We start from the raw sequence: 26,910 nt of genomic DNA, 5'->3' as shown, positions 1-26,910 counted from the left end.
CCAGATCCTTTATAGATGCCTGGCTCCCTTCCAAGGCCTCGAGGCTTTGGCGGCTCTGGAGGACAGAACATGGCCAGGGAACCTGACAAGGCACTGACACGAGCGACCCTGGTGGTGCTGGCCACCCTGGGCACCGCTGTGATCGCGACCACGAACCCCGGCGTTGTGGCCAGGATCACCCAGAAAGGCCTGGACTACGGTAATCAGACGCCTTCCTTCCCTCCTCTCCTGCCCCTAAGGAGCACTTATCGAGCACCTCCTGTGCGCAGTCCTTTAACTCCAGTGCATGGCCTGCTCACAGCTCCTCAAAGGAGGCCCTCTAACCCACCCCTGTCATGTATATGAAGAAATGGAGGCAAGGTGAGTGGCCCAAGGTCACAGAGCTGCAAGGTGGCAGGCAGGGTTGAGATTGGAGTGCCGATCTGGAGGACTCCACGTCCAGTGCTCAGGCCCCTGAGGGTCCTCATGGTCTCCTCCCTCTCTCTACCCAACTGCCAGCTCAGGCTTCTAGGCCCTTCTCTTCCCCCCCAAAGCTGATTCTCAGTCTTGAGATTGAGTTTTGCCTTGAGATTCCTGGCTCCGTCTTCAGCGTGGGCAGAGCCCAGGCCTTGTGAGGAGGCTAAGTGACGGGGACGGGGGAGGAGGGCCCTTCTTCACGGTCTCCCCCCAGGGCAGGGGCTTGGCATCCACACTGCGCACATTACCCATCTGGATGTACCAGAGAGGGTCCCCCCAGGCCACTCATCCGGGTCCAGACAGAGGAAAGAGTGGCATAAAACAGCCCCTGCCGCTCCACTCTGTGCCGGTCGTTTCATCTTTATTTCAACCCTGGGTAGGACATACCCGTCACCAGCAACATCCACAGATGAGCAAACCGAAGCTTGGAGGAGGCACTAGGGAAGTGCGCGCCTAGATCTCGCCTCCAGTCTTGGCTTTTGCCCCCCACCTTCCCCGCGCGGGGCTGCTCGACGCTGCCCCCCAGTGGCAGAGAGATGAACTGTGGAACAGTGCGGGAGACCCAGGCGCGCAGAGGTCAGACCAAGGAAAAGGCAGACCCTCCTGGGCTGGCGTGCGGCTGAGGGAATGGGGACATAACTCAGGGGGGCCTGGCACCCCACCCCCGAATTCCTTCCCCAGCCCAGGCAGGACGTCTCTGAATCCCAGGTGCAGGCAGAAGGCTCCACGTGAGCTCGGAGACAAGAGTACGGGGTGGCCCTGAAGGCTTCCTGGGAGCAGAGGCCTGGGCTCAGCCTTTAAACCCAGAAGTCTTCGTGTTCTGTCACAGCAGACTCAGTTTCCCCATGTGGCAACCAGAGTGGGTGTCCTGGAATACGGCAAATCTGCTCGTGTCCCTGCCTTCAGAAGATGTCCTGATCCTTTAGCATGGCATCTGAGATCCTTTAAGACCTGGCCCAGTGCACGGGCTCTGGGACCGGAAGGGCCAGGATTCAAATCCTGACCCATCACTTGTCAGCTGTGTGGCCACTTTCCCAAATTTCCTCCTCCCCACCTGTGACTTGGGGGTGGTAACAGGACCTCCTCCCGGGGGTTTTCAGATTCAATAGCTTAATACGTGTACAGAGCTCAGAACAGTGCCTGGCACAGAATAAGAGTAAATGTGGGGGAGACGTCATTTCCACTGGCTGTTGGAAAACACAAAGCCTGGGATCCCTCTTCTTACCACTTCCTCCTTCTCAAGTAACATGTCTGCCTTTCGACGGGTCCTTGGACGCCGTTAGCCACCTAACTGATGGCAGGATTCCTGACTTTGGGCGTTCGTTCATTTATTCACCCAATATTAAGTGCCTTCTAATAGTAAGTGCCGATCACTACGGTAAATGGAGGGGCCACATTCATCAACAAAACGGATGTGGCCGCTGCAAGCCTTGAAGGGTTCCTGTCTAGCAGCTGGGAGAGGTGGTAACCACAGCGTCACATGCATAGATGTACAATTGCAAACAGTCATGGGGCTCCTCGGGAGATGCCCGTGGCATCACGAGAATGATAACAAGGAGGATTGCTTTCGTCTCCTGGGTCAGAGAAGGTTCCCGGAGGAAGTGAGGATCGAGCGGACCAGAAGTTAGCCAGGTGAAGGTGGGAGGGAAGGGTTTCCTAGGCAGCAGAAATGGCACAAGCAAAGGTCCTGTGGAGAGAGGCCAAAGGTTAGAGAGATGGAGTGTTTGCGAGGGCACAGCACAGAGCGAGGTGCAGAGTAGGTGTTCCGTGAATACTCATAGAATGCATGACTGGGTGTTTGGGGTGATATGTTATTTTATTAAAAATGTTTTTTGGGGCGCCTGGGTGGCGCAGTCGGTTAAGCATCCGACTTCAGCCAGGTCACGATCTCGCGGTCCGTGAGTTCGAGCCCCGCGTCGGGCTCTGGGCTGATGGCTCAGAGCCTGGAACCTGTTTCCGATTCTGTGTCTCCCTCTCTCTCTGCCCCTCCCCCGTTCATGCTCTGTCTCTCTCTGTCCCAAAAATAAATAAACGTTGAAAAAAAAATAAAAAAAAAATGTTTTTTAACGTTTATTATTTTTGAGAGAGAGCGAATGACAGTGCGTAAGCAGGGGAGAGGCAGAGAGAGAGGGAGACCGAATCCAAAGCAAGGCTCCAGGCTGTGAGCACAGAGCCCCACCCCGGACTCGAACCCATGAACCATGAGATCATGACCTGACTGAGCCACCCCGGTGCCCCTTGGGGTGATATTTTAGACCAGGGATTGGCAAACGACAGTCCTCGGGCCAAATTTGGCTGGCCACATGTTTTTACATGGCCCGTGAACAAACAATGGCTTTTACATTTTACATTTTTAAGTGATTGAAAAAAAGTCAAAGAATAATATGTGGAAGTTATCTGGAATTCAAATCTCAGTGTCCGTAAATGAAGTTTTAAAGTTTTATTGGAACACAGCCACACCCATTCGCTTACTTATTGTCTGTGGCTGCTTTCGTGCAATCGCAACAGAGCTGAGTGGTTGTGACAGACACCGCGTGAGCCACAAACCCAAAAATATTTACTATCTGACCTTTACAGAAAACCCTAGCCGACCCCTGATATGGACAGGGACAGGCTGTGCCTCTGACTGTCACCCCTTTTCTCGCCCCTCAGCCTGCCAGCAAGGAGTGGCCGTGCTGCAGAAGGAGCTGGAGAAGATCACCATCCCCACCTTCTCAGGAAGCTTCAAGATCAAGCATCTTGGGAAAGGGCATTATAGCTTCCACAGGTGAGGCCTGTCGAACTCAACCCTCCGCGCACAGAACTTGTAGTGTCCCGGGGCCACCAAGACCTAGAATCACAGAGCCACAAACTCCTAAACTCAGAGAGGTTAAGACTCCCAGTCTAGCGTTGACCCCACCCCAAGGGGATATAGTCCCCCAAGCTGAGTGTAGAGGAGGCCACAGAAGGTGCTCACCATGACTCCCAAGGCAGGGGGAATGTGTCACGAACCCCAAAACTCTGTGCCAGGCCCGTATAGCAAGCAGGATTTGGAGGAGGGGGTTCAAGAGCAGAAAGCTTAATCTAAAATGGCTCAAACCAGAATTTATTGGCTCACGTGTCTGAGAAGTCTCTAGAGTAGTCTGGCCTCAGGTTCAGCTTGAGGTAGCCCCAAATGACATTGGCCCCTGTTTTCTCCTTGCCACTTCTCAGCATCGCTTCTCTTGAGGAGGTCCAATTCTCAGGTGGGGTGTCCCCTCAGAGATGCAAGATGGCGACCGGCATCTCCTCAGCACTCCGAATCCTGGGGAAGGAGAGCACTTTTCCCTTGAATCTCAAGCAAAAACACTAAGATTCTCACTCTGATCGTCCCACCTTAGGTTACGTACACGTCCCTGAACCAATCACCGTGGCCAGGGGATACCCTACACTAACTAGCTCATGCCCAAGTCAAAAGCTCCACCCCGTGAACATGGAAAGTCAACTTCCTTTGCAGTGACATGGAGTAGCTGTGTGGAGCCCCAAAGGAAAAAGGAAGTTCTGTTACCACAAGAAGGGAGTGTGGGTGCCGGGCAGAAAACCCATAAATGTCCACTACAGAATTTTATACACCTATTCACTCAACAGATATTTTTGAGCACCTACTATGTGTCTGACACAACAGGCTTGGCTACAACAGTGAACCAAGAGAAACACATTCCACCCTTTCATAGAACTTGCAGTCAGGCGAGATTACATCTGTTATCCTCGTTGATGGTCACACTTCCCGCAAGATGGGGGTTATCGTGCCCAGAAAACTGAGCCTCAGGATGATCAAGTGACATACTCAGGGTCACACAACAGTACACTGAGGAACGGGATTCAAATGCAGATTTGTCTGACGTTAAAGCCTAGCCACTCTGCCCAATGCCCACAGAGTTTCCAAGGTGGCTCCCATAGTTTCCGGGTTCTTCTGCAGTGGATGTGGTGAAGGGCTGGGGGTGGGATGAGTCTGCACTAACCATTAACTGAGTTCTTGTGTGGGCCCCCAGGAGGCTAACTGAGCATTTCTTCTTCACAGCATGGCTATCCGTGGATTCCAGCTTCCCAGTTCCCAGATAAAACTAGCTCCCAGTGAGGGCCTCGATCTCTCCATCACAAACGCCAATGTCAAGATGAGTGGAAAATGGAAGGCACGAAAGAACTTCATGTGCGTTTCCAACCTTGGTGTTGACTGAGTGTGTGGGTGAGCTTTAGGTGATACTTGGAAGGGGTAAGGGCCAGGACCTCAGGAACACTCAATTTTTGCCTAACCCATCACCACTTGTGCCCACAGGGCTCCTGGGGGGGATTTTTCCTGTGTGAAAATTCAACATAGCCCCTGGTTAATAGCTGAGCATTTGTCCGTGTCACAACGCAAGACATTGACAAGATTGAGTTTGGTACGTGACGCGTAGGATGGAAGGCTAAGCGGGACCTATAATTTACCCCTTTATCAGTTAGCTATGGCTGTGTAACAAAACACCCCAACTCAGCTGCTGAAAACGATAGTCATATATTATCACTATGTATCTGTGTGTTAGCTGGGGTTCCGCTGATCTGGGATGGGCTCAGCTGAGGCAGCCCTTCTCCACACGTATCTCTTCGTCCTCCTCCTTAGACCTGTGGGCTACTCAAAGCATGTCCTCGGTGGTGGCAGACATGCGAAAAGGGCAACCAGAAACATTCTAAGGTCTAGAATTAGCCCGTGGTCACTTCTACTCACTTTTACTCACTTACGCCATTGGCCAAAGTAAGTCACGTGGCCAAGCCCAAAGGCAAGAGCCTGGAAATGCATGCACCTCCCCCCCAAGATAGGCAAAGGAATGGAAAATTGGGGCAAATGATCCAAACCACAACTCTGAATCGAAATACTGGGTTCTCACCACGGTGAGCCTGCCCTCTAGGGGTGGCGGCTCAGAACGACCAATCACTTCAGCGACTTTGTGGCGATTCCAGGGGGATCACGGAGGAGAAGACACTTTGGGGAGAGGGACGTGAGTCTGCCTTCCTGTCCCTTCCCCACAGTAAACATCGCTTAGTTCTTCGCGTGGGCTCTTTTGCGTCTATCGTTTCACTCGCTGATGGCACAAAAGGTAACCGTACTTCATTATGTTAAAGGAGAGTTGGCAAAACACACTCACGTCCACCGTCTTACCCCAAACTCCTTCCATCCCTGAAGGAGGAGCTATTGACCCCATTTCATGAATGAGGACATTAATTAGTGAAAGTCTCCAAACATCCCGATTCTCAGGGGCAAAGCCGGTGATCAACGGCCGGTCAAGGGTCTGGGCGAGGAAACTGGAAATCAGAGCAGTTGAGAAACACACCCAAAGCCACTCAGCAAGGGCAGAGGCAAGGGGAGAGAGCAGCATTCTGCCAGGCAGACACGGATCCACGCATCCCTCCGTGCTGTGTGACCTCGGGCAGGCGGCCTCCCCTCTCTGAATTCCATCTCAAGCAGCAAAACCTACCTTCCGGCCCAGGCTTGAAGTTTGAATGGCACTGGGGAAGAAACCGCTTGCTCTGACTCTTTGATCTGTGTTTCCCTTCAGCAAAACCAGCGGCAACTTTGACCTGAGCGTGGAGGGCGTCTCCATCTCAGCCGTTCTGAAGCTGGGCTTTGACCCCGCCTCCGGCCACTGCACCGTCTCCTGTTCCAGATGCAACAACCACATCAACAGTGTCCGTGTGCACATCTCAGGCAGCAGCCTGGGGTATGGTCTCCTAGGGCCGTGGGCGGGAGGAGAGACCTTAAGAAACACTGCCCTGCATTCAGAGAACATCCCAAGTGCACCTCTTGCCGGGCCTTGTTCAGAGGCCTCCGTTGTAGGGGAGGGGCAGGGTCCGCAGACAGCACAGAGACCGCCCCCGCCTCCAGGAGTCACTTGGTCACCCGACATTCATTCAACAGACTTTCCTGAGCCCTGACTATGCCCCGGGCTCTGGCTAACCCCTTGACGTGCGTTGAACCGCACAACCCTCACCACAGATCTGTAGGCGTTGATTCACCCATTCAGCAAATGTCCACTGAGAATCTGCTGTGCACCAGGAAACAGCAGTGGCCGATAAAGATTTAGCAATAGCGAACATCAGCGGGACGTCAGCTAGCATTGCCGTGAGCCAAGCGTGCTTTTCAGCTTGTGAGTTGTCTCAGTCGAGCCGCACGGTGAAGTTAGTCCGTTATGGCCCCCGTTTTCAGAAGGGAAAACCAAGGCAGAGAGGGGATAGAAAAGAGCCTGAGTTTTCATACCTCGTGGGTGTTGAAGAGGGATTCAGCCCACGGCTATCCGGCCCCAGACTCCGAGCCACTCAGCCCCTGTTCTCTTGAAGCTTCCGACCCACTGGAGGAGATAGACATTAATCAAATCATTGCGTTAGTGAATGATTCACAAAGGATCACAAAAGAATGTAAGAATTAAGAAAAAGGGGTACAAAGCGCTATAAGCACATAGAACGGAAGGATCTGACCCAGTCTGGCTGCTTCTTCCTTGATGAAATGACATTTGAATTGAAATGAAAAGAATAAGTAGGAGTTAATTAGGCAGATGTGGGGGACAGGGGGTGTTTTCAGTAGCAGGAACAGCATGTGCAAAGGCCCTGTGGTGGGAGGCAGCATAGAACACAGGAGGACACTGCAGAGCTGTGCGGCTGGAGTGTCAAGGGGGAGAGCAGCAGCGACGAAAGAGGCTGAGACGGGGTGGGGCCCCAGCCGTGCACCAGCTGAGGAAACAAACTCATGAACAAGTCACTGCACCCCGAGGGCCAAGTATCTAATGGGGGTGGGCCCAGTGAAAGCCCGGACACGAGGGTGCCTAGGTTACTTGAAGGAGGGAGGAAGGTGTCCCAGATGAGGCAGCCTCCAACGCAGCCCAGGGACACCTCGGAAGCCTCATGCCTGTCCCCACATATCAATCTCCAGGTGGCTGATCAACCTCTTCCACGAAAAAATGGAATCTTCGCTCCGAAACAGGATGACCAGCGAGGTAAGATGGGCTCAGAGTGAGCGGGGCCCTCAGTGCAGGCGACGCTGGATCCTTCTGCTCTCAGACCAGAGGACTGGAAGCCGTCCTCATAGCTCTTTGAGACCTCCGGCTCGGCTCTAAAAACCAGTCGTGAGGAGTCCGGCAAGAGACTAAAACGAGGGTCACAGCACACACCCACAGAGCATGCACTCGCCCCACGCCCTGCCTGGACCTCCTCTGCTCTTCCCCCTGCCTTCCTCCCGCAGGCAAACTTCCTTCTCCCAGCTCTCTGGCCTCCTCCCCCATCCCTGCCATTCCCCAATCCCCCCTCTTGGTGCTCCCCACCCGGAAACCACACGATTGATGAAGCTGCTAGGCTAGCGTGCCAGCAAAGTATCCCCTGGGGCTGGAACAGAAAAGGGCCACTGGCTAGTGTTCCCCAACCCTCCCTCGCCCTAAATCCACCCAGGCCAGCTTCTTCGGCTGAGAAAAGGGGCCATTCATCGGGCTGGTTTTCCATGAATAAACCATTAGCTGCCAGGAATGCCCTGCGCCTGTCTCCCAGGCCAAGTGAGCCGAGGAAAGCGGGGAGCCACTGAAGATTTTAGGCAAGGGGGTGACCCGGCCAGATCTGTGCTTTGGAAGAGTTTCTGTGGCTGCCGTGAGAATGACTGGAGGAGCCAAAAGATGGGGCAGGGGACCTCAGGGAGCCCAAGGAAGCTGTACAGTCTTCTAGAGGGCAGCCACTGGGTTCTCGGTCAAAGGCACTGACAGTGGGGACAGGGAGACATCAGTCAGATCAGATCATTGGTCTGGCGGCATTCTGTCAAAGTTGTAAAACAGAACAAAACAAAAGCAGTGCGCGGTTGTCAAAATGCGTACCACAGCAGATTATAAAATGGGTTTTAGCGGCAGAATCCGGCCCCCGGGTCTAAGTCGCTTTGCAACTTCGAGCAAATTTCAGATCCTCGGTTCGACCATCTGTAAAATGGGGACCTTAGTACCTCCTTGCACCCAGCTGCTCAGGCAATGCAGGCGGTGCGCTTACTAACCCATGACTAACCTGTGGTTCAACTGTCCTTGTAATTAAGTCATAGTACAAGGGCAATGGCAGCATTTCACATTGGAACTATTAAAACAGAGTATTTCTTGGTGACACCTTCAGAGTGGCCCTCAGGAGCAGCCAAGTTAAAGAGTAATGATGCACCTGTTGTTAGACAACAACGGTGAGGAGGAGGGGGAGAGGGAAGGGGAGGAGGAGTGGGAAGGGGAGGGGGAGGGGGAGGATGCCTGCATACACAGAGTGCTTGCAGTGAAATTGGCCCTATATCTCGAGCTCTCTACAAGGATCCCAGCATTTAATCCGCACAAAATCCTTATGCTAGGGGGTGTCATGGTTTTCTCCATTTTACCGATGGGTAAACTGAGGCTCAGAGGGGGAAGTGATGGGACTGGGGTTCAAACCCAGGCTATCCCCCCCTCCGAGGTGGGAGCTCTTGATCATAGCAAGATACTCTTTAGAAGACAGTACTGGCTTGAATGGACAGACGGATGGATGGATGGATGGATGGATGGATAAACGAGGTACCAGGGTGTCCATGATCGTAGCAAGGGCTGGAAATGACGAGGAGTGAGCTGGGCAGTTAACTCCCGGGAATACAGAGTGAAGGGTGGGCATCTGAGGGAAGGAAGAGCCCCGGTCTACGCAAAGTGTGTGGGGGGCGGAGAGTGGGGGACGACACAAGCAGCCGCTGGAAGCTGGGCTCTAGGCTGTGATGCGATTTGCTGTGGTTTGGAGCCATCTGGTGGCCCTCATCGGGGAGTGGCACTGGAGGGCAGCAGCCCAGGGGCAGGCAGCCCCAGCTCCCAGATGTGCCACCTCCCCCCCACCCCCTTCCCCAGACCACTCGCGGCAGAGGTACAGGCCCCTCGGAGGACGATATTCTAGGCGCGTGCAGAGTCTTGCGTGTGTGATAGAAACACTCAGGGCAACCAATTTTCTCCCTCCGCCACTTTCCTCCTTCCTACCCTCCCCCCTTCCTTCGAAGAAACATTCAAAGAAAGCAAAACGTGCCCGGTTCCTCATTCCCGAAAGACACTTTCAGCCACGGGAAGCCCTCACTGGCCACTTCTTTGGTTCTCTCCAGATCTGCAAGGTGGTGACCAGTTCCGTGTCCTCCAAGCTGCAACGGTATTTAGAGACGCTGCCAGGTGAGCGCTGGGCGAGGTCAAGGAGACGGGGAGAGAAGGGGGAGGGGCACAGGAGAACAAGGAGAGTGTGATGGAGCCACCAGGTTTCCCAGACAGGCTTGGGTCTGGGTGGAAACGGGTATAACGGACGATTTTCAACCGGCAGCTCGCATCGGACCCCAAATGGGCCAGGCCCTCGTGGCAGGTGCGAGAACCGCCCACGCCCATTCATTCCCCCACCGGTGCCGGGGGGGCCAAATAACAAACAGTCCCAGCTCTCTGTGGTCGGGCCCTCATAGCTGCCCCGAGATCTGACGCTGGTCATTTCGCCTCTCTGGGCCCCGGGTTTCACATCTTTAAAATGGGGACAATGGGGCGCCTGGGTGGCGCAGTCGGTTAAGCGTCCGACTTCAGCCAGGTCACGATCTCGCGGTCCGTGAGTTCGAGCCCCGCGTCGGGCTCTGAGCCTGGAGCCTGTTTCCGATTCTGTGCCTCCCTCTCTCTCTGCCCTCCCCCGTTCATGCTCTGTCTCTCTCTGTCCCAAAAATAAATAAACGTTGAAAAAATATTTTTTTTTAAAATAAAAATAAAATAAAATAAAATGGGGACAATTCTCCAAACCTCCCAGTAACTGAAGAGCTGCAGGTTGGGGGGTAGGCTCCCACTGGCTGAGTGCTTCCCATGTCCTCGCACCCAGAGGAACTGTCTCCTCTCAGCCTCCCAATGCCTCACGGAGGTCGGTGTAGTCTCCCAACTTTACCGCGAGGAAACTGAGGCTCAGAAAGGACCTGTGACTTGCCCAAGGTCACAAAGCCAGGAAGAGCAGAAGCAGGATCCTAATTGGGGTTTTCTTACTCCAGAGCCTGTACCCCAACCTGCTAGCCAGGCTCCCTCCCGGTGTAGCAGTCATGGCAGCCCATGGTGCGAGCCCATTCAAGATGCATTCCTTCCCCAGGCACGGCCCCAGACCCTCCAGGGATGGGCCCTACCTGGGCATGTTCAGTGCAATGACACTGTCCACGGTTTGGCCTCAGCAGGCAGGAAAATGACTTTGGTTTGAGTCCCAGCTCCATCACTCTCCAGCTGTGCCATCTTGGAGGAGTGACATCTCCGAGCCCCGTGTCTTCCCCTCTGATGTGGGAAGGAAGGGCTTCAGGAGGGACCGGCATTTATTTAATTCTCATTCATGACTGCTGGGAACCACACACACTGTTCAGACCTGAACCAACCTGGGCTCAGCCTGGGATAGTATCACTGCTAGTAATGGTCCCTTTGGCTTTTGAGCCCCTCCCATGTCCAGGGCATCTGTGGGGTCACCAGTACTGCCCCGTTCTACACGTGACAAAAAGTGGCTTAGAGTAATGAAAGCAACTTGTCCAAGGTCAGATAGAGTTCAGTTCAAGCCCAGGTCTCTCTGCTTCTTGACCCTGTGTTTTAGCTACATCTCGGGGCTATGGAAGCAGGGGAAGAGATAATGTCTGTTTGTGTAGGGTGGGGGTTCATTTTCCCTTAAAGGGAGCCCAGGGAGGGCTTCGTGGAGGAGGTGGGAATGGAACCTGCACTGCAGTTCTTTGCCGTTCAACTCTGGCAGATGCCAACACTGCATCTCAGGCCCTAAAGATGCTGCCAGGGGAGGCAGCTCATGGCTCATCTTCTTCCCGTCTAGTGACAACTCGAATAGATCGTGTCGCTGGGATCGATTACTCACTGGTGGCACCTCCAACAGCCACGACTGACAGCCTGGATGGGCAGCTGAAGGTGAGACTTACACTGGGGAACTTATACCCTCATGCCTTTGCCACAGGCCCTCCTGGGGCCCCCCAACATCCTAATCTCGGCATCTTCTCCCTGCTCTGGTCACACTGGCTGGCCTCCCGCTATTCCTGAACCACTCTATCCCTGCTCGCTCCCTAGGGCCTTTGCACCTGCTCCCTCTCTGCCCAGAATGCTCTCACCCAGATATTCACATAAACTCTCCCTTCTTTTTAAGTCTTTACTTAAATATCCCTCCCACTAAAGGCCACTCCCACTGAAATAGCTCCTTCTCCCCCCCCCCACCATATCCTGATTTATTTTTCTCAACATCACATATTATTAACAACCCCCCAAAACACACACACACACACACAGAGTCACATGTCTGTCTCCCTCACTATGATGAAAAAGGAGGGACTATAGCTGCTTTGTTCCTGACTATAGGTGCACACCCAGAACCATGCTTGGTATCTATTAGCTGCTCAGTAAATATTCTGCTTGGACAGACAAATGGATGGATGGATGGATGGATGGATGGATGGTGGATAGATGGAGTGTCATTTCACGCCACTTTCCCCCCACTCACCATCCTCCAACCAGGCACATGGGCCTTGCACTTTGTCAACACACCAAGCTCGTTCCCACCTCAGAGCCTTTGTCTTAGCCTCTGCCTGAACTGCCTTCCCTCGCGTGCCCCCCTCTACCCACTGGCTTCTTCTACTCCAAGTGAGTGTGTGCTTAGATGTCACTCCCAGAGCAGCCTTCCCTGACCACCCCAGCTGGAGTGGGTCCCACCCTTGAATTCCCTCTGGATGTACTTCATTCAGTCCCTCCACGATTGGTGATTGGCTTGTTTACTGTTTACTTGTTGGTTCTAAAATACATTTGATACAAAAAAGAAAAGTTAGAAACGACAGAGAAGCATAGCAGAGAAATAAATAAATAGGAAGGAAAAGAGGAAGGAAGGGAGGAGAGGGAGAGAGATTACCCAAATATTACAACTCAGAGGCTAAAATTAACAACTCAGGAAACAACAGATGTTGGCAAGGATGTGGAGAAATGGGACTTGCACTGTTGGTGGGAATGCAAACTGGTGCAGCCACTCTGGAAAACAGTGTGGAGGTTTCTCAAAAAATTATAAATAGAACTACCCTACAACCCAGCAATAGCACTCCTAGGAATTCTTCCAAAGGATACAGTAGTGCTGATCCGAAGGAGCACATGTACCCCGATATTTATAGCAGTGCTCTCAACAATAACCAAATTATGGAAAGAGCCCAAATGTCCACCAACTGATGAATGGATAAAGAAGATGTGGTTTATATATACAATGGAATACTCCTTGGCAATGAGAAAGAATGAAATCCTGCCATTTGCAGCAACGTGGATGGAACTGGAGGGTATTATGCTGAGTGAAATAAGTCAGTCAGAGAAAGACAGATACCATATGTTTTCTCTCATATGTGGAACTTGAGAAACTTACCAGAAGACCATGGGGGAGGAAAAGGGGAAAAAAGAGTTACAGAGAGGGAGGGAGGCAAACCATAAATAAGAGACTCTTAAATACAGACAATAAAATGAGGGTTGATGGGGGGAGGCAGGGAGAGAGGGGAAAACGGGCTATGGGCATTGAGGGGAAGGGCACTGGTTGGGATGAGCACTGGGTGTTGTATGTAAGTGATGAATCATGGGAATCTGCCCCCGAAACCAAGAGCACACTGTATACACTAACCAGAACTGCTGTGAACATCCTTGTATCTGGGTCTCTGCCCATCCTTGGCTATCTCCTAGAAGTGGCATTGCTGGACCAAATAGTATACTTTAAAAAAACAATCTAAGTGGTACAATGGAATAAAGGTTGAGAATAACCTGTTTATTGACCCCCCCCCCCCAGGCTCCTGCCCAGAGGTCATGGCTGTGAGGCTCAGGGTGTGTTATATGTGAATCTCCGGGCTCCCTGGTTCTAAACATTCACATAAATGCAAGCCCATCCGGTTTTGCTGGTAATCTGTTTGCATGAATGGATACATATCATCTTTTCACTTGCTCTTCTCGCTTAAAAATCTGCATTAGAGTTGGCACATGGGTCCACTTATTTATTTATTTTGAGAGAGAGAGAGAGAGAGAGAGAGAGAAAGTGAGCGCACGCATGTGAGCAGGGGAGAGGCAGAGAGAGAGAGAGAGAGAGAGAGAAAGAATCCCAAGCAGGCTCAACGCTGTCAGTGCAAAGCCTGATGTGGGGCTCAAACTCACAAACCGTGAGATCATGACCTGAGCCGAAATCAAGAGTCGGATGCTTAACTGACTGAGCTACCCAGGCGCCCCTCACTTATTTATTATTTTAAAGAGTTGCATGGTATTCTGTAAGATAGGTGAAAGGGTGGTTAATTTTTTATGATGAAATGATTCAAATGTACAGAGAAGATTACACACTGACGTACCTACCACCGAGCTTTAAGAAATGTTACCATTAAGGGGCGCCTGGGTGGCTCAGTCGGTTGAGCGTCCGACTTCGGCTCAGGTCATGATCTCACAGTTCATGAGTTCAGGCCCCACGTCGGCCTCTGTGCTGACAGCTCGGAGCCTGGAGCCTGCTTCGGATTCCGTGTCTCCCTCTCCCTCTGCACGTCCTCTGTTCACACTCTGTCTCTCTCAAAAATGAATACAGATTAAAAAAGAGAGAGAGAGAAAGAAAAAAGGAAAAAAAATGTTACCATTTTGCTGTATTTGCCTCTGATTTTTTCTTTGAAACATTCGAAAAATAAACACTGAGGCTTCCTTGGGCACCTGTACCCCGCGGGGAACCCACACGGATAAGACGCCCGTGTGTATCCTTCTTACCTGTGGTGTTTACACTTTTACTGCTTACCTATGTGTCGATAATTCTTAAATAGTACATTTTATATGCCTTTAAATTTTACATAAATGGTTTTCTACCATATGTATCTATCTACAACTTACTCTTTTATAACTGAGCATTGGGTTTTTTTAGCTAAATAAATGATCTGCTTTGGCAACGTGTGGCCAAGTTGCTCTTCAGAAACTTATAAACATATATTCCCCCACAGCATCTGAACACTCTCCCCCAAACCTGGATGGTGTGAGCTTGAAATATGCATACACTTAAAACAGTTTACCTCTCCCTTTAACGTTTTGCTAATTTGACAGATGAAAGCCAACAAACAGAACCTCGCTGCTCTTCTGGTAGAATTTCCGTGCTTGTTGGCAAGGTTGAAGCTGGGCCGACGGAGTGGCCGGGAGGTTGGGAGTGTCGCACGAGCGGCCTCAGGCAAGCCTCTTCGGCTCCCGGGGCCTCAGTATGCTTTCCTGCAAAATGGGCATAATCACATCCCCCTCGCAGGACTGGCAGGAAGAGCCCCTAGAAACTAGCACCGAGGAGGCGTAGGACATTCTTGTTAGTTTCTGCCATGGCTTCCTCCTCTGTGAGTGCGTGACTGGTACCCCCAGCCCATTTTCTCCTGGAATGAAGACGTTGAATTATAATTCCTGAAGGAAGCCCGGGCTCACCCTGTCGCCTCCGCCCCCAGGGGGAGTTTTTCAGGTGGGCCCACCCCAGTCCCCCTCCCTTTGCCCCTCCGCCACTGGCCTTTCCCAGCGACCACGACCGCATGGTGTACCTGGGCATCTCCAACTACTTCTTCAACACAGCGGGATTCGTGTACCAACAGGCCGGGGTCCTGAACCTGACCGTCACGGACAACGTGGTAAGGCCAGGCTGGGGGTGGATGCGGGAAGAGCACGGGGCTCGGAGCACAGCAGGCCCGTCTGGACTTGAACTTGTGTTTACACGGGGGAGATCACAGTCCAGCCTCTAGGGGCAGCCAGACCTGAGCTGGAATGTCAGCCCCCTCTTTTCTAGCTGGGTGACCTTAGAGCAGTAGGTCAACCTCTCAAAGCACTCAGCACGGGCTTAGCACGTAGGAAGTCCTGGACGAGGATAAAAGTTACAGCCAACACCGCCCTTGCCCTCGCCCTTGCCCTGATCCAGTCTTAGCCTCAAACCACCATTATCATCAACCTCAGTGTCTCTATCGATATATTCAAAGCTGAGTCCTGCTCTGGGCCTCAGTTCACTCATCTGTAAAATGAGGAAATAACCATCCTGTCCAGAGTCCAGGTGCAACCAGGTCACCAACCATGTGTCCCCTGGGAAGATAAACAAGGACCTCCCGAATGAGAACTCTTCCGGGTGAGAGAGTCAGCCACCAACACCCGCATTTAGCAGAGACTCAAACACACGCAGAGGAGGGGGAACTTGATGGCTTTATACCTTTACAAGTGTGCTCCTAAGAGAGTTTTGGCACGGGGAAGCTGGAGGTGAGCTAAGAGAAGCTGGGCATCCCATGTGATTGGTTTGGAGAGCCTATCCGAGTTTTTCGGGGGAAAAAAGGGGGGGGGGGGAAGCTGGCAGTCCAGGCTGTTCCAGGCTGATTGCTGCAGAAGTTGGGGGTCCCCATTCTATTGTCACGTGTAGACTGGCCGTTGTGCATTTGTGGATTCAGTCTTTCACCCCTCCTACGGACCCCCCCCAATCTATAACATAATCCCACAAGATTATCTTTTTCTCTTCTTTTCTTGCTATAGATACCAAAGGAATCCAAATTCCGACTGACAACCGATGTTTTTGGAATCCTCATACCCCAGGTAAGAAAGAGTCTGTTCCCTTTTTGTCCACTCATGAGGCATCCTGGGGGTACCGGGGAGTACTAAGCTCTGCCGAATGGCCTGATGAGAGCCCCCCTCTCCAGATCTAGAGACAACCCAGCCTGGGAGTGGAAATAGCCTTGTGTAGTCTGTCCTCAATGCAGAGAAAGGCTCCGAGCACCCAGGTGACCAGGCGCGAGGGTAGACACTGGGGGCTTTTCCATGCAACAAATATTTATTGGGGGCTCACCGTGTGCCCGGGGCCCTGTTCTTGGTGTCTAGCAAAGCAGACCATCTCCCTGCCCTCCTGGAGCTCCAGTCCAGTGAAGAGAGAAAATTCTTATTCAGGTACCCAAAACAAATAAGAAAATGCACGCCAAGATAAATGAAGCCAACAGATTGATGAGGTCACTTTAGACGAGGACCTCTGTCTCAGCCTGCTCAGGCTGCTATAACAAAGTGCCACGGACTGGTGGCTGACACAACAGAAATAAATTTCTCATGGTTCTGGAGACCAAGAAGTCTAGATCAAGGTACCCACACATTTGGGTTTGGGGGAGAGCCTCTTTCGGGCTAATAGATGGCTGCCTTCTTGGGGCACCTGGGTGGCTCAGTCGGTTGAGCGTCCGACTTCAGCTCAGGTCACGATCTCACAGCTCGTGAGTTCGAGCCCCACGTCGGGCTCGGTGCCGACAGCTCAGAGCCTGGAGCCTGCTTCCGGTTCTGTGTCTCCTTCTCCCTCTGCCCCTCCCCTGCTTGCGCTCTGTCTCTCTCTAAAATAAATAAACATTAAAAAAATTTTTTAATAGATGGCTGCCTCCTTGCTGTGTCCTCACATGGCCTTTCCTCTGAGCAAGCAAGCTCTGATGTCTCTTCTTACGAGGACACTAATCCTGTTGGATTAGGGCCCCACCCTTATGACCTTGTTGAATCTCAATTTCTTCCTTAGGGCTTCATCTCCAGCTACAGCCATACAGGGGGTTAGGGCTTCAATGCATGAGTTTCGGGGGACACAAACATTCCATCCATAACAGCCTCTCCAGTGGTGGCCCTTCCAGAAATCTCTATACAGGAGGTACTGGTGTGGGGAAGTGTGACTGGTAGGGGGACCAGGGGACTCTCCTTGAAGCTTTATGGCCTAACCATGAATTGCCTGGGGGAGTGTTGGAAGCTAGGAGAGACGGGGGCAGTGTCACAAAGCCCTCCTCAGTTCCCCTAGGAAGCCACCACTGCTCTGTGACATTTGAGCTGACCCCTGAAGGAAGGGAAAGAGCCAAACTGGGAAAGAACCGGGGGTGGGGGGGAAATGAGCATTTAGCAGGGGAACTTGGACAGGAACAGAGTGGGTCATATATTTGAGGAACAGAAAGGAGTCCCATATGGCTGGAGCTGGAGAGCAGGGAGTGGGGCCCATGGGGTGAGGTCGTGGACACCAAGTACAGAGAGTGCAATCTTTCCAACAGCAATGGGAAGGGGTACCTGAGGGGCTCAGTCGGCTGTGCATCCAACCCTTGATTTCGGCTCAGGTCATGATCTCATGAGTCGTGGGATCGAGACCCATGACGGGCCGTGCACGGAGCGTGGAGCCTGTTTGGGATTCTCTCTCCCTCTCTCTCTCTCTGCCTCTCTCGCTCTCTCTCTCTCTCTCTCTCTCAAAAATAAATAAATAAATGAACAAATAAATAAACAAACTTTTTTTTATTAAAAACAATGAGAATACGTTGGAGGCGTTTATGCAGGGCCAACACAAGATAGGATTTAGAAACAGTTTAATAAAATCGTCATTTTGTTTGTTGTCCCCACTGGGGACTGCAGGTGGCCAAGATGTTCCCCAACATGAAGGTGCAGCTCGTCTTCTGGGCCTCCTCCCCGCCACACCTCACCGTGCACCCCGAAGGCCTTGTCCTCACCCCTACCCTGGATGCCCAGGCCTTTGCTGTCCTCCCGAACTCCTCCTTGGCCCCCCTGTTCGTGCTTCGCCTGGTAAGCGGTTCGCAGGTGTGGGCAGACGAGGGCAGCGCCCTGGGAGTTGGGGGACCAGGGTGCACCTGCCCAGGTTCAGATGCTCCAGGGTCTGAGACCAGAGCCACGGTACTAACTGTTTCTGGCTTCTGCGGGCATTCATACATTGAACTCTTCATTCTGTCGCTGCCTTGAAATACGTGTACCGTTTCAGATTCATTCGTTCGTATCTTTGGTCATTCAGTTATGCGTTTGTGTATTTGCTCATTCATTCAAGTATTCATTAGATTGCTGACTTGAAATGCTAGATCTGTTCTGGTGCATACATGCATTAATCTGTGCCGTTATTCATTTATTCATTTACTTACACCTTTGTTCAATTAAACATTCATGTGTATATTTGTTCATCCATTCATCTTTTATTTGTTGACGCACATCTCTGTCGATGCCTTCATCTGCGTGTGTAAGCCCTTGCTCGTTCAAGTTTGGGTTCTATTGCTGGTGTGCGGGTTCATCCTCTCTCTGTCTCCCCATGAGCATTCGGTGGCACCCGCTGTCACCATGGAGGCGAAGGCCAGACCTTCTCCCCACCGGGGGGTGCTCACAGGCCTCAGGCAGGTCTGCCGTCTCTCAAGTCCATTTCCCCATTTCCCCATTTTGCCAATCAAATGGGCTCCCGGGGGGGTCGTCCGGGTCTTACAGACAGTGGGCAGGAAAGCTGAGGCGGGGAGCTCGGTTTTCTGGCTTCGTCCATATTTGTTGAATGAATGAATGAATGAATGGATGGATGGATGAATGAATATCTTGACATTAGGGCTGGCCTGGACTCCAGCCCCGAGGTCTGTCTCACCTAGCCTGTGAGAACGGCCTGGGAACTCTGGAATGGAATCCAAGAGTGGTAAGTGGTAAGTGGTTGACAACCCAGGACTCGCTGACAGGCACGGAGCGAAAGGAAGAGCCCCTCCCCCTCGGGTTCTGCGTGGGCTCGGGGACCTCACTCTTCGGCTTACTGCTTTGCAGAGCATGAACATTTCTGTGACGGTCGGAGCCACGCCTGACAGGCTTGTGGGACAGCTCAGTTTGAACAGGTAAGTGCGGGGACGACAGGAGTGGCTGCCCATCCGTTCTCCGGGCCCGTGGGCCAGCAGTGGCCCCACAACACCCCGAGCACGGTGTCGTTGCTTTCTTGTTCATCGGTGGCAATTAAGCCTCAAATGGTGCACAGCGGGCCCCATGGCCCTGTTTTACAGACAGTGAAACTGGTGTGCAGAGGGGAAGGGCCCCGCCCAAGGTCGTACACATAGGTGACCGGTCATCTTGGTTTGCCCACAGCCCCCCGCCGTTAGCACTGAAAGTCCTGCACCCTGGACGGCCCCTCCGTCCTGGGCAGATGCGTGGCTGGGCGATGCCAGCTGGTGCCTTCAACCCGCACTGAGCCACGGCAGCGCCCAGCCACCCGCATCCCTGATCCGCCTTAGCGCTCGGAAAACCCACAGCGATTTCCTCCTACCCCATCCTTGGGACTTTGTCAGCCGCCTCGTGTTGGAAGAACCCTGACAGAGGCGGCTGTGGCTCAGCGCGGGCTCTGGTGTTGAGGCCGCCCGCCCTCAAAGCGCAGCTCACCTTGCAAACACTGAACTCACCAAGGTCCCGTTGCCCTTCCTGTAGAAGAGGCCCAGTGATTTAGAAGAAACAAATAAGTAAGCCCAATAATTGTTCCTGGCCAGCAGCGCTGTAGGTGAGAATGAAGTCAGGTATTCAAACGCGTCGAGGTATTGAGAACACAAGAAATCTAAGTGTTCAGTAAGCAAGACAGAGAGAGGCACACGCGGAAAAGAGAAAGACAGCAATAGGGGAGAGACAGAGAAAGTCAGAAACGGAGACACATGGAGAGACTCTCAGAGAGAGATACACACAAAGGGAGGGGGGGGAGAGACAGAGAGGGACAGACAGACAGATGATGGAGAGGCATGATAAGAGAGAGACCGAGAGAGAGAGAGAAAGAGAGACAGAAGGGGGGAGAGAGCGAGAAGGACACACACACACAGCAGAGAGGGAGATCCTCAGAGAGCAGATGTGATGGCCCCAACCGCTAGACCTGCTGTCTGCCTCTTAATCACGCTCGCGCTGCTCGGATTGAGTCTTGACCTACATTCCTGCCCGTTTCCGCCCTCTCTCCAGCACAGAGCTGTCCTTCTTAACCTTGAGACTGGCTCCTGAGGTTTACACGCGGCTTATTTCTCCGGGCGTCATTCTGACAGGTGTTACTGCCTCAGATACATGTGGATTTAATTTTCCTTGAACGCCCGTGGGCCTCCCAAGTAGGGGAGCCGGAGAGGATACAGCTGGGTGAGGGCTGAACAGACTCTCAAACACGCGGGGCTGGGGTGCGAGAGTCCACAGGGCAGGAGTCCCGGGGCTCCCACCTCTCGCCGAACAAGGGTGAGTTTGCAAGCTCCCCTTCTAGGGTATTCGAGACAAGAGCTCAGGCATCAGAGAGATTGGATTGAAATCCCACTTTGCTGATTGTTAGTTGTGAGACCTTGTAAGTCGCCTAGTGGCTCCGTCAGTTTCCTTATCTGTGACCTGCGAGTGTGATGGCCCTTGCCTCCTGGGGGCTCTATGATTTCCCATGGAGGATAGCACACAACATAGTGAGGGACGGAGGTTCAACAAGGAGCCACGTGGTCCCCCCCCTCTTTGATCACTGTTAAAATGTCATGAAGACTGTAAAGAGGGGACAGTTTATTGGTAATTGAGAAGTCTAAGGATTTTGGGCAAGGGTGGATCCCAGTGCTCGAATGATATCCTGAGGTTTCTGACTCTCTCCATTTCTTGGTTCTGCTCTCCCCTACGCGCGCTCCATTTCACAGCAGGCTGTCACCAAGGGGCCACAAAAATGGCCACCGGGAGCTCTCCTTTCCCGGAAGAAAGAAAACACCTCCTCCCTAATATTTCCAGAAGTCCTAGGGCCAACTCTCGTTGCACCAGCATGGGCCACAGGTCCCTCCTTCCAACAATCACGATGGCAGGGAAGGTGGACTCTGCCCTTTCGCCAGACTACCCCAGAGCTCAGGGCTAACAACGTAAGATACCCTAAGTACCCTAAAGAAACAATCAGGGGGCTGTGACCAGAGGAAGGGGAATGAATACTGGGTGGGACAACCGGACGGCATCCACCAGAGAGGGCCCCTTCTCCCCAGCAACTGGGCTCTAACACAGCTCAGGCAAGTGGTGGTCTCAGTTTCTTCCTCCCCTTCTCCCCTCTAGGCTGCTCCTAGAACTGAAGCACTCAGACATCGGCCCCTTCTCGGTGAGTCTGAGGCCCTTGGTGGCTCCTTCTGTCCCCCTGATTTGGAGAGAACTGTCCTCAGGGCCACCAGGGCTCATGGCATCCGGTGTGGAGGCCACCTGTCCGTTCGCATATAATTTGTGCATGTGACGTCACGGCAGGTGGAGCTTTGTGGGCCCACAGACCTAAGCTCCAATCACTGCTCCACACTTCCCCTCTCCGAACTTCCAACCTTCCCCCAAACCCAGGATAATCCTTCCTAATTGCGCGAAGAACAAAATGAGGGTGGGGTAGCAAGTCGCGGCGAGGGCTGAAGGCTAAACCATGTGATCAGGGAAAGCCTCTCGGAGGAGGTGATATCTGGGCTGAAAGAGCCAGCAAGGTAAAGAGCTACTACAGGCAGAGGGAACAGCGGGAGCCAAGGCCCTGTGGTGAGAACAAGTTCCACATGTTTGGGGAATGGAGGGAAGCCCGCGCGGCTGGAGCGGAGCAAGTTGGGCGTGGGGGTATAGGAGGAGATGCGGCTTGAGAGGCAGGTGGGGCTGGCTCATCCTGGGCCTTCTGGCCTGGAGTAGATTGTGTTCAAAGGGCAGTGAGAAGCCGGTGAACTGTTCCACACAGGGGGCGGCCTGCTCTGGTTTGTAGCTTTATAAAAGATGCCCCTGGCTGGGGTGGGGGGAATGGATTTGCGGGTGAAGAAGGAGAAAAATGGTGGATTGGAGCCACGCTTTGGAAGTGGTGTTCGAGGCCGCGTGGTGAGAACTTTGATGCGGGTGGAGGGGGTGGTGAAGAATGAGTCCTAGTTTTTCGGCTTGAGCAGCTGGGTGAAGGGCGGAGTCATGTAGAGGTGGAGAAGGGCAGGTGGGAGGGGAGACAGTAGGTATCTCGCCAGCCTGCTAGATGATTCCACTACCTGCAATCACTGACCATCATTAAGCAGACTCACCCCTGCCCACCCCCCTCACTCCCTCTAGGGCACGGAGTTGCCCAAGTAAATAGCAGCTTAGCACTCTTCACCAGTCATCTTGAATGAGCGTCGCCCTTGTGACTTCCAGTTGCCCTTGTGACTTCCATTAGAAGCCACGGCATGCTGATTCTGTCCTACACACGGCCCAGTCTCCCAGGGGGCGTCCTGTTGAACCCCTGGAGAGCATTTTCTTGGATCCCTGAAATGCCCCCCAAGAGCCCCACCAAGTGGGTACCTTGGAAGCCACGTGGCCCTGACGTCAGACCATCCCAACATCCCTCCCCATTGGATGGAAATCCAGCCAGCCATTTCCACCCAAAAGGACTACAAGGAACAGAAGGACCCAAAGTGTCCTCATTGTATTTTCACAGACTTACTGGTGCCAGGGTTTTGTGGGCCTGCTTCTTCCCAATATTTCCAGAATATTGGGAATATTCCAGATATACGGTGGCTTGACTCAGTCGGTAACCAACGTCTGCTTCTGCATAAGATCAAAATTTAAAGTTCTCAGATTCATGGGAAGAAGGGCACCACATTTCATGAGCCCAGGGATTTACAGCCTGGAGAAGGAAACTCAGTTGCTCCCCAAACAAAAATGTACATATTTACAAGCTGTAAATGTCACCGGGCAATCATCTTGAGGTGCCACATTACCTTTGAATATTGTTTTACTATCGCAAAAGCAAAACATGTACGTTATAGAATAATCAGAACCTACAGGTGTGCAAACCAAAGAGAATAAAAGCCATTTCTATTCTTACCACTTAATCATTCGGAGTATATCCTACCTGACCTTTTGCTATGCATAGCCAACAACACAACAGAATTGTGTGGTTTCCATAGCCTGCTTTTCCTCACTCAAAAATATGACATGAATATCTCTGTGTGGACAATTAAATTTCTACGGTACTACTTTTAACAGTTGCATAGTATTTCCTAGAATCAAAGCCCCCCCGGGCCCCCTAGGAAATTGCCCCATTTCTTAGACATTTCGAGCCCGATGCGGGGCTCGAACTCATGGACTGTGAGATCATGACCTGAGCCGACGTCGGATGCTCAACCAGCGGAGCCACCCGGGCGGGCACACACATTTTTAAGGCTTTTGATGAACATTGCCAAACAGAGCCTCAGAAGGGTTGAACCAGTTTGCCCCGTAGCCGGCAGTGTCTGAGGTGATGCATTTTCTTACACAACGGTTTTCATGGTTAAATACTTTCTGATGACCTTCCTTTCCTCGGCCTGGTACCTTCCATCTAGAACACGCTTCACATCTGGAACCTTTGGGTGCAAAAGAGATCACTTGGGTGACCTGATTGGGCTGCGGAATCTGCCCGGCATCACCTGGGTCCCAGCTCGGAGGTTGCCCTGTCGGGGAGGGAGGCTGATGCCCGGGCGCCCTGACATGGCTTCCGTCCTTCTGATTTGCAGGTTGAAGTGCTGCAGGCTGTCATGAACTATGTTGTACCCATTGCTGTGATTCCCAAGGTTAACGGTAAGGCACTTTGGAGACACGGTTGACTTTCAGTCCTAGGGGAGGTGGAGGGAGTTAAGTCCTACAGCCGCCTAACACCTGGCCCCAGTTATGGAGGCTGGAGGGCGGTCACTCAAAGGAACCTCACGTGGCATCTGACCCAGAAAAGGGGATGGAAAAAAAGGGGACCCCACGGGCTGAGCTCCTATCATGTGCTCACCCACCACTTCACCCAGTCTTTAAGACCTCCCCATGACATGCGGATTAGTAATCTCTCCAATTTTTGTGGGAAGAAATGGGAGATCCGAGAAGTCACAGGGGGCTGGTTGCAGGTCCCGGGGGAGGGTGAGAGATGAAGCTGGGATCTGATCCCAGCTCTGAAGCCAGAGCCCTCAGCCCCCGCCCACCTCTGGGAGAAGGGCCAGGGAAGAAGGGCTAACCTCGGCTAACGGCTTCCGCTCATCGCCCTGATAAAAGCCTAACCTTTGCAGAGCCAGGGACAAGAGAGCACATACCTCTCTTAGAGGACCACATACCACGGGACTAGGATAGTTAGAAATTGTCAATTAAGACAAAAGTTATGATATAGGCTACGACATCTCCCACCTTGGCAAATGTAGCTTCCTAATGATCTGGGAGGCCAGGTTTGAGTTTAGAAGTCTCCAGAGGCTCGCATCAGAATATGGTGGTATGGGGGGGAGGGGTCCCGGGCTACCACCCGTCTCTAGTTTCATCCTAAACATCCAGGGGCTTCGTGTGCACACGGGTAGATACCCCCAGTCGCATGCCACGGGCTGTCTACCCCTCCTCCCCCCCCCCACCCAGCAAGCAGCCGCCCCTGACCTTGTACACCAGCATTGCCATCGGCCTCGGGAGGGGGGTCTTGGGGAAGAGGTCTGCACGCATCCTGAATGTGGGCTGGGGGCTGACGGGGCGAGAAGGCAAGGCTCCGGGTCCCTGCGCGTGGTGAAGAGCGTCTCTGGGGCAGCCTACTTGTCCAGCCTACAAGTAGTGCCAGTCCCTACCCAGAGCCGGGGACGCTGGTTCAGGGAGGCCGCCCCCTCCCCTCCCCCCTGCTGACCTCCTCCTCCACGGCAGAGCGGCTGCAAGAAGGCGTCCCTCTCCCGATGCCCAGCAACGTCCAGCTCTTCAATCTGGTGCTTCAGTCTCACCAGGTAGGTCCGAAGGGCTCTTTCTGCCAAATGTCCCTCAACACCGGCAACCTGTTGCCACAAAGCTTCCCGCAGGCCAGCCCTGCAGCAAGCACCCTCTGCCCTTACAACACCCCGTGAGGTGGGGGACTGTTCACCCGCAGGGAAGAGGAAGGCTCAGAAAAGCCACGTGGCTATTCAATGGAGTCCAAATTCAAAGCCAGGTCCCCCCTCCCCGCCCCCGCTTTGAACCACTGGCTTGGAAGCGTTCCCACACTGTGTTCGGTAAAAATGGAGCTCACTTGGTGGCCACAGGGCCTCTTTTATAAGTGGATGTATTTAAATACTTGGCAAGTGGGTATCGCATGACTCCCTCGGCGGCCTCGCAACATTCTAGGCCTGGGGGAGAGGAGGGGGGGGTGGTAAAAAGTGAGGTACCAAGAGGGGACTTAGTCCCAGCATGCAGACCTCCTTTTGTCTGTCCCCCAGCCAGACCCACAACAGCATCTGAGACTACTTAGGGATGCTTTCTTCTCCTCAAAGGCTCCCTCTCCCGATTTCCCAGCTGCCTCTCACGGGGTCAGTGCCGGCTTCTTTCCTGGCTCCTTCTTCCCTTTCCTTCCCCTTCCTTCCTCCCTCCCTCCCCCTCCCTCCCCTTCTTCCCTTCACCTTCCCTCCCCCTCCCTCTTCCCCTCCTCCACCCCCTGCCCTCACCCTACCAGCAGGAGTTCTCCAGAGTTCCTGCCCAGGCCTCTGCCCTCCCCCACTCTTGGCTTTCCCTGCCCACTTGCCCCAAGCCAGCAGCCGCCTTTGTGCCACCCGGTGACCCAGCTGCACTTCTAGATTCTTCCATGCTCCCAACTTGTGCATTCGCTGGTGTGCCTGGAGTCTCCGCCCTGGGGCCCCTTAACCCAGCATGTCCACTGGGTAATGACACTGCCACCCCACTATAGCGTTCCTTAACTTGCTCAGTGGCTTTCCTGTTAACCTCGTGGCCTTCGTGGGACCTGGCCACGTCGCCCAGATTCCCCGCCCTCCCTCACCCCCAGTCCCCAGCTCTTCAGGCAGGCTACCAACGGGGCTGAGACTACAGAACAGTAGCCAAGAAAGCAGAGGCCGCACATCCCCCCCCCCCCATGTTCCCCACGTTTTACCAAGTTCATCCTTAAAAAAAAAAAAAAACGACTCCATGGTACCATGTAATTTCTTCATTTCTGAAAATGCTGAGCGAAGGGCAGGAAGGAGCAAAGAAAAGTGGTTTTGCAGCCTTGATGGGAAGGAGGCTCCCTTGAGCTGCCATGAGGCAGGGATGACAAATGAAGGCCTCCGCCGCAGCCCGCGGTCCCCCACCCGTGTCTGGGAGGGGACAGCTGCCAGGGCGGCTGCTGATAGGATCACGGCGCTGACATGCAGACCCCGGCGGCGACATCCCGAGTGCCCGCCCCCCCTCACTCCTGCCTTTCTGTCAGCAGACAGGCCCCGCTCTGCTCTCCTTCCCGTCCGGGCAGGCTGTTCCCAAGGTTTCCTTCAGAAACCCCAGCAGCCCCGCGCTCACCAACCAGGGCGCACGTCCCGCTGATGGCAGCGTTCTCCTCTCTCCCTAGAATTTCCTGCTCTTCGGTGCAGATGTTCGCTACGGCTGAAGTGGCCGTGGGCGCCAGGAGGGGAGAGGTTGTCCGCACCTGCTCCTGACGTGCCCGTGGGGCAGAGGCTGCCTTTCCCCAGCCCTTGCACCAGAGGCCCTTGCAAATTTCTCGGAACTCAGATTCGGAAATGACCTCCATACAGGAACTGTGCTCCTCGAGAAAGCGTGGGATGTGTATTTCAGGGATTATGAGCGTCCTGCGAGGTCTGAGTCCCCCCTCCCCGCCCCCCAAAAAGCACTGCTTTCTCTATGGAATTCTGTGTGATGGTGTTGTTTCTTGTTTCATGTCCCTTCTTTTGTTCACCGTCTGTACCCAGCATGCTCTGCGGTGCTGACAGCACAGCCCCCACACGCCCTTCTCAGTAGAAAGTCTCCTTCTCCCTTTTTGGGGACA

The 26,910-nt window shown here is 53.2% G+C and overlaps 1 protein-coding gene across 4 annotated transcripts; it reads left to right on the top strand.

Annotated features, from left to right (window-relative positions):
* Window positions 1-26,771, top strand: BPI (bactericidal permeability increasing protein). 4 transcript variants are annotated; one of them, XM_030309617.1, is made up of 15 exons: window positions 1-199; window positions 3,109-3,223; window positions 4,496-4,624; window positions 6,009-6,170; window positions 7,376-7,439; window positions 9,566-9,629; window positions 11,275-11,366; window positions 14,912-15,088; window positions 15,969-16,028; window positions 17,844-18,011; window positions 19,011-19,078; window positions 21,261-21,303; window positions 23,678-23,741; window positions 24,819-24,895; window positions 26,476-26,771. In XM_030309617.1, exons 1-15 carry the CDS (start codon window positions 16-18, stop codon window positions 26,512-26,514), a joined length of 1,506 nt encoding a protein of 501 aa, XP_030165477.1. In that variant the 5' UTR covers window positions 1-15; the 3' UTR covers window positions 26,515-26,771. The 4 variants fall into 4 exon arrangements, with proteins under 4 accessions (XP_030165477.1, XP_030165478.1, XP_030165480.1 ...); XM_030309618.1 differs by lacking the exon at window positions 1-199 and adding an exon at window positions 272-360; XM_030309620.1 differs by lacking the exon at window positions 1-199 and adding an exon at window positions 2,001-2,088.
* The last annotated feature ends 139 nt before the right edge of the window (window positions 26,772-26,910 follow it).

This window comes from Lynx canadensis, chromosome A3, assembly GCF_007474595.2.
Source record: "Lynx canadensis isolate LIC74 chromosome A3, mLynCan4.pri.v2, whole genome shotgun sequence".
Lineage (NCBI taxonomy): Eukaryota > Metazoa > Chordata > Mammalia > Carnivora > Felidae > Lynx > Lynx canadensis.
Note: the sequence above shows the minus strand (reverse complement) of the source record. Positions and strands in the feature narration are given on the sequence as shown.

Excerpts from the sequence above, each read along its gene's own strand:
- BPI (XM_030309617.1), top strand. The coding sequence starts at position 16 with ATGCCTGGCTCCCTTCCAAGGCCTCGAGGCTTTGGCGGCTCTGGAGGA. Across the intron at positions 3,224-4,495 it reads GGGCATTATAGCTTCCACAG|CATGGCTATCCGTGGATTCC; the intron begins GTGAGGCCTGTC and ends TCTTCTTCACAG. Across the intron at positions 4,625-6,008 it reads AAGGCACGAAAGAACTTCAT|CAAAACCAGCGGCAACTTTG; the intron begins GTGCGTTTCCAA and ends GTTTCCCTTCAG.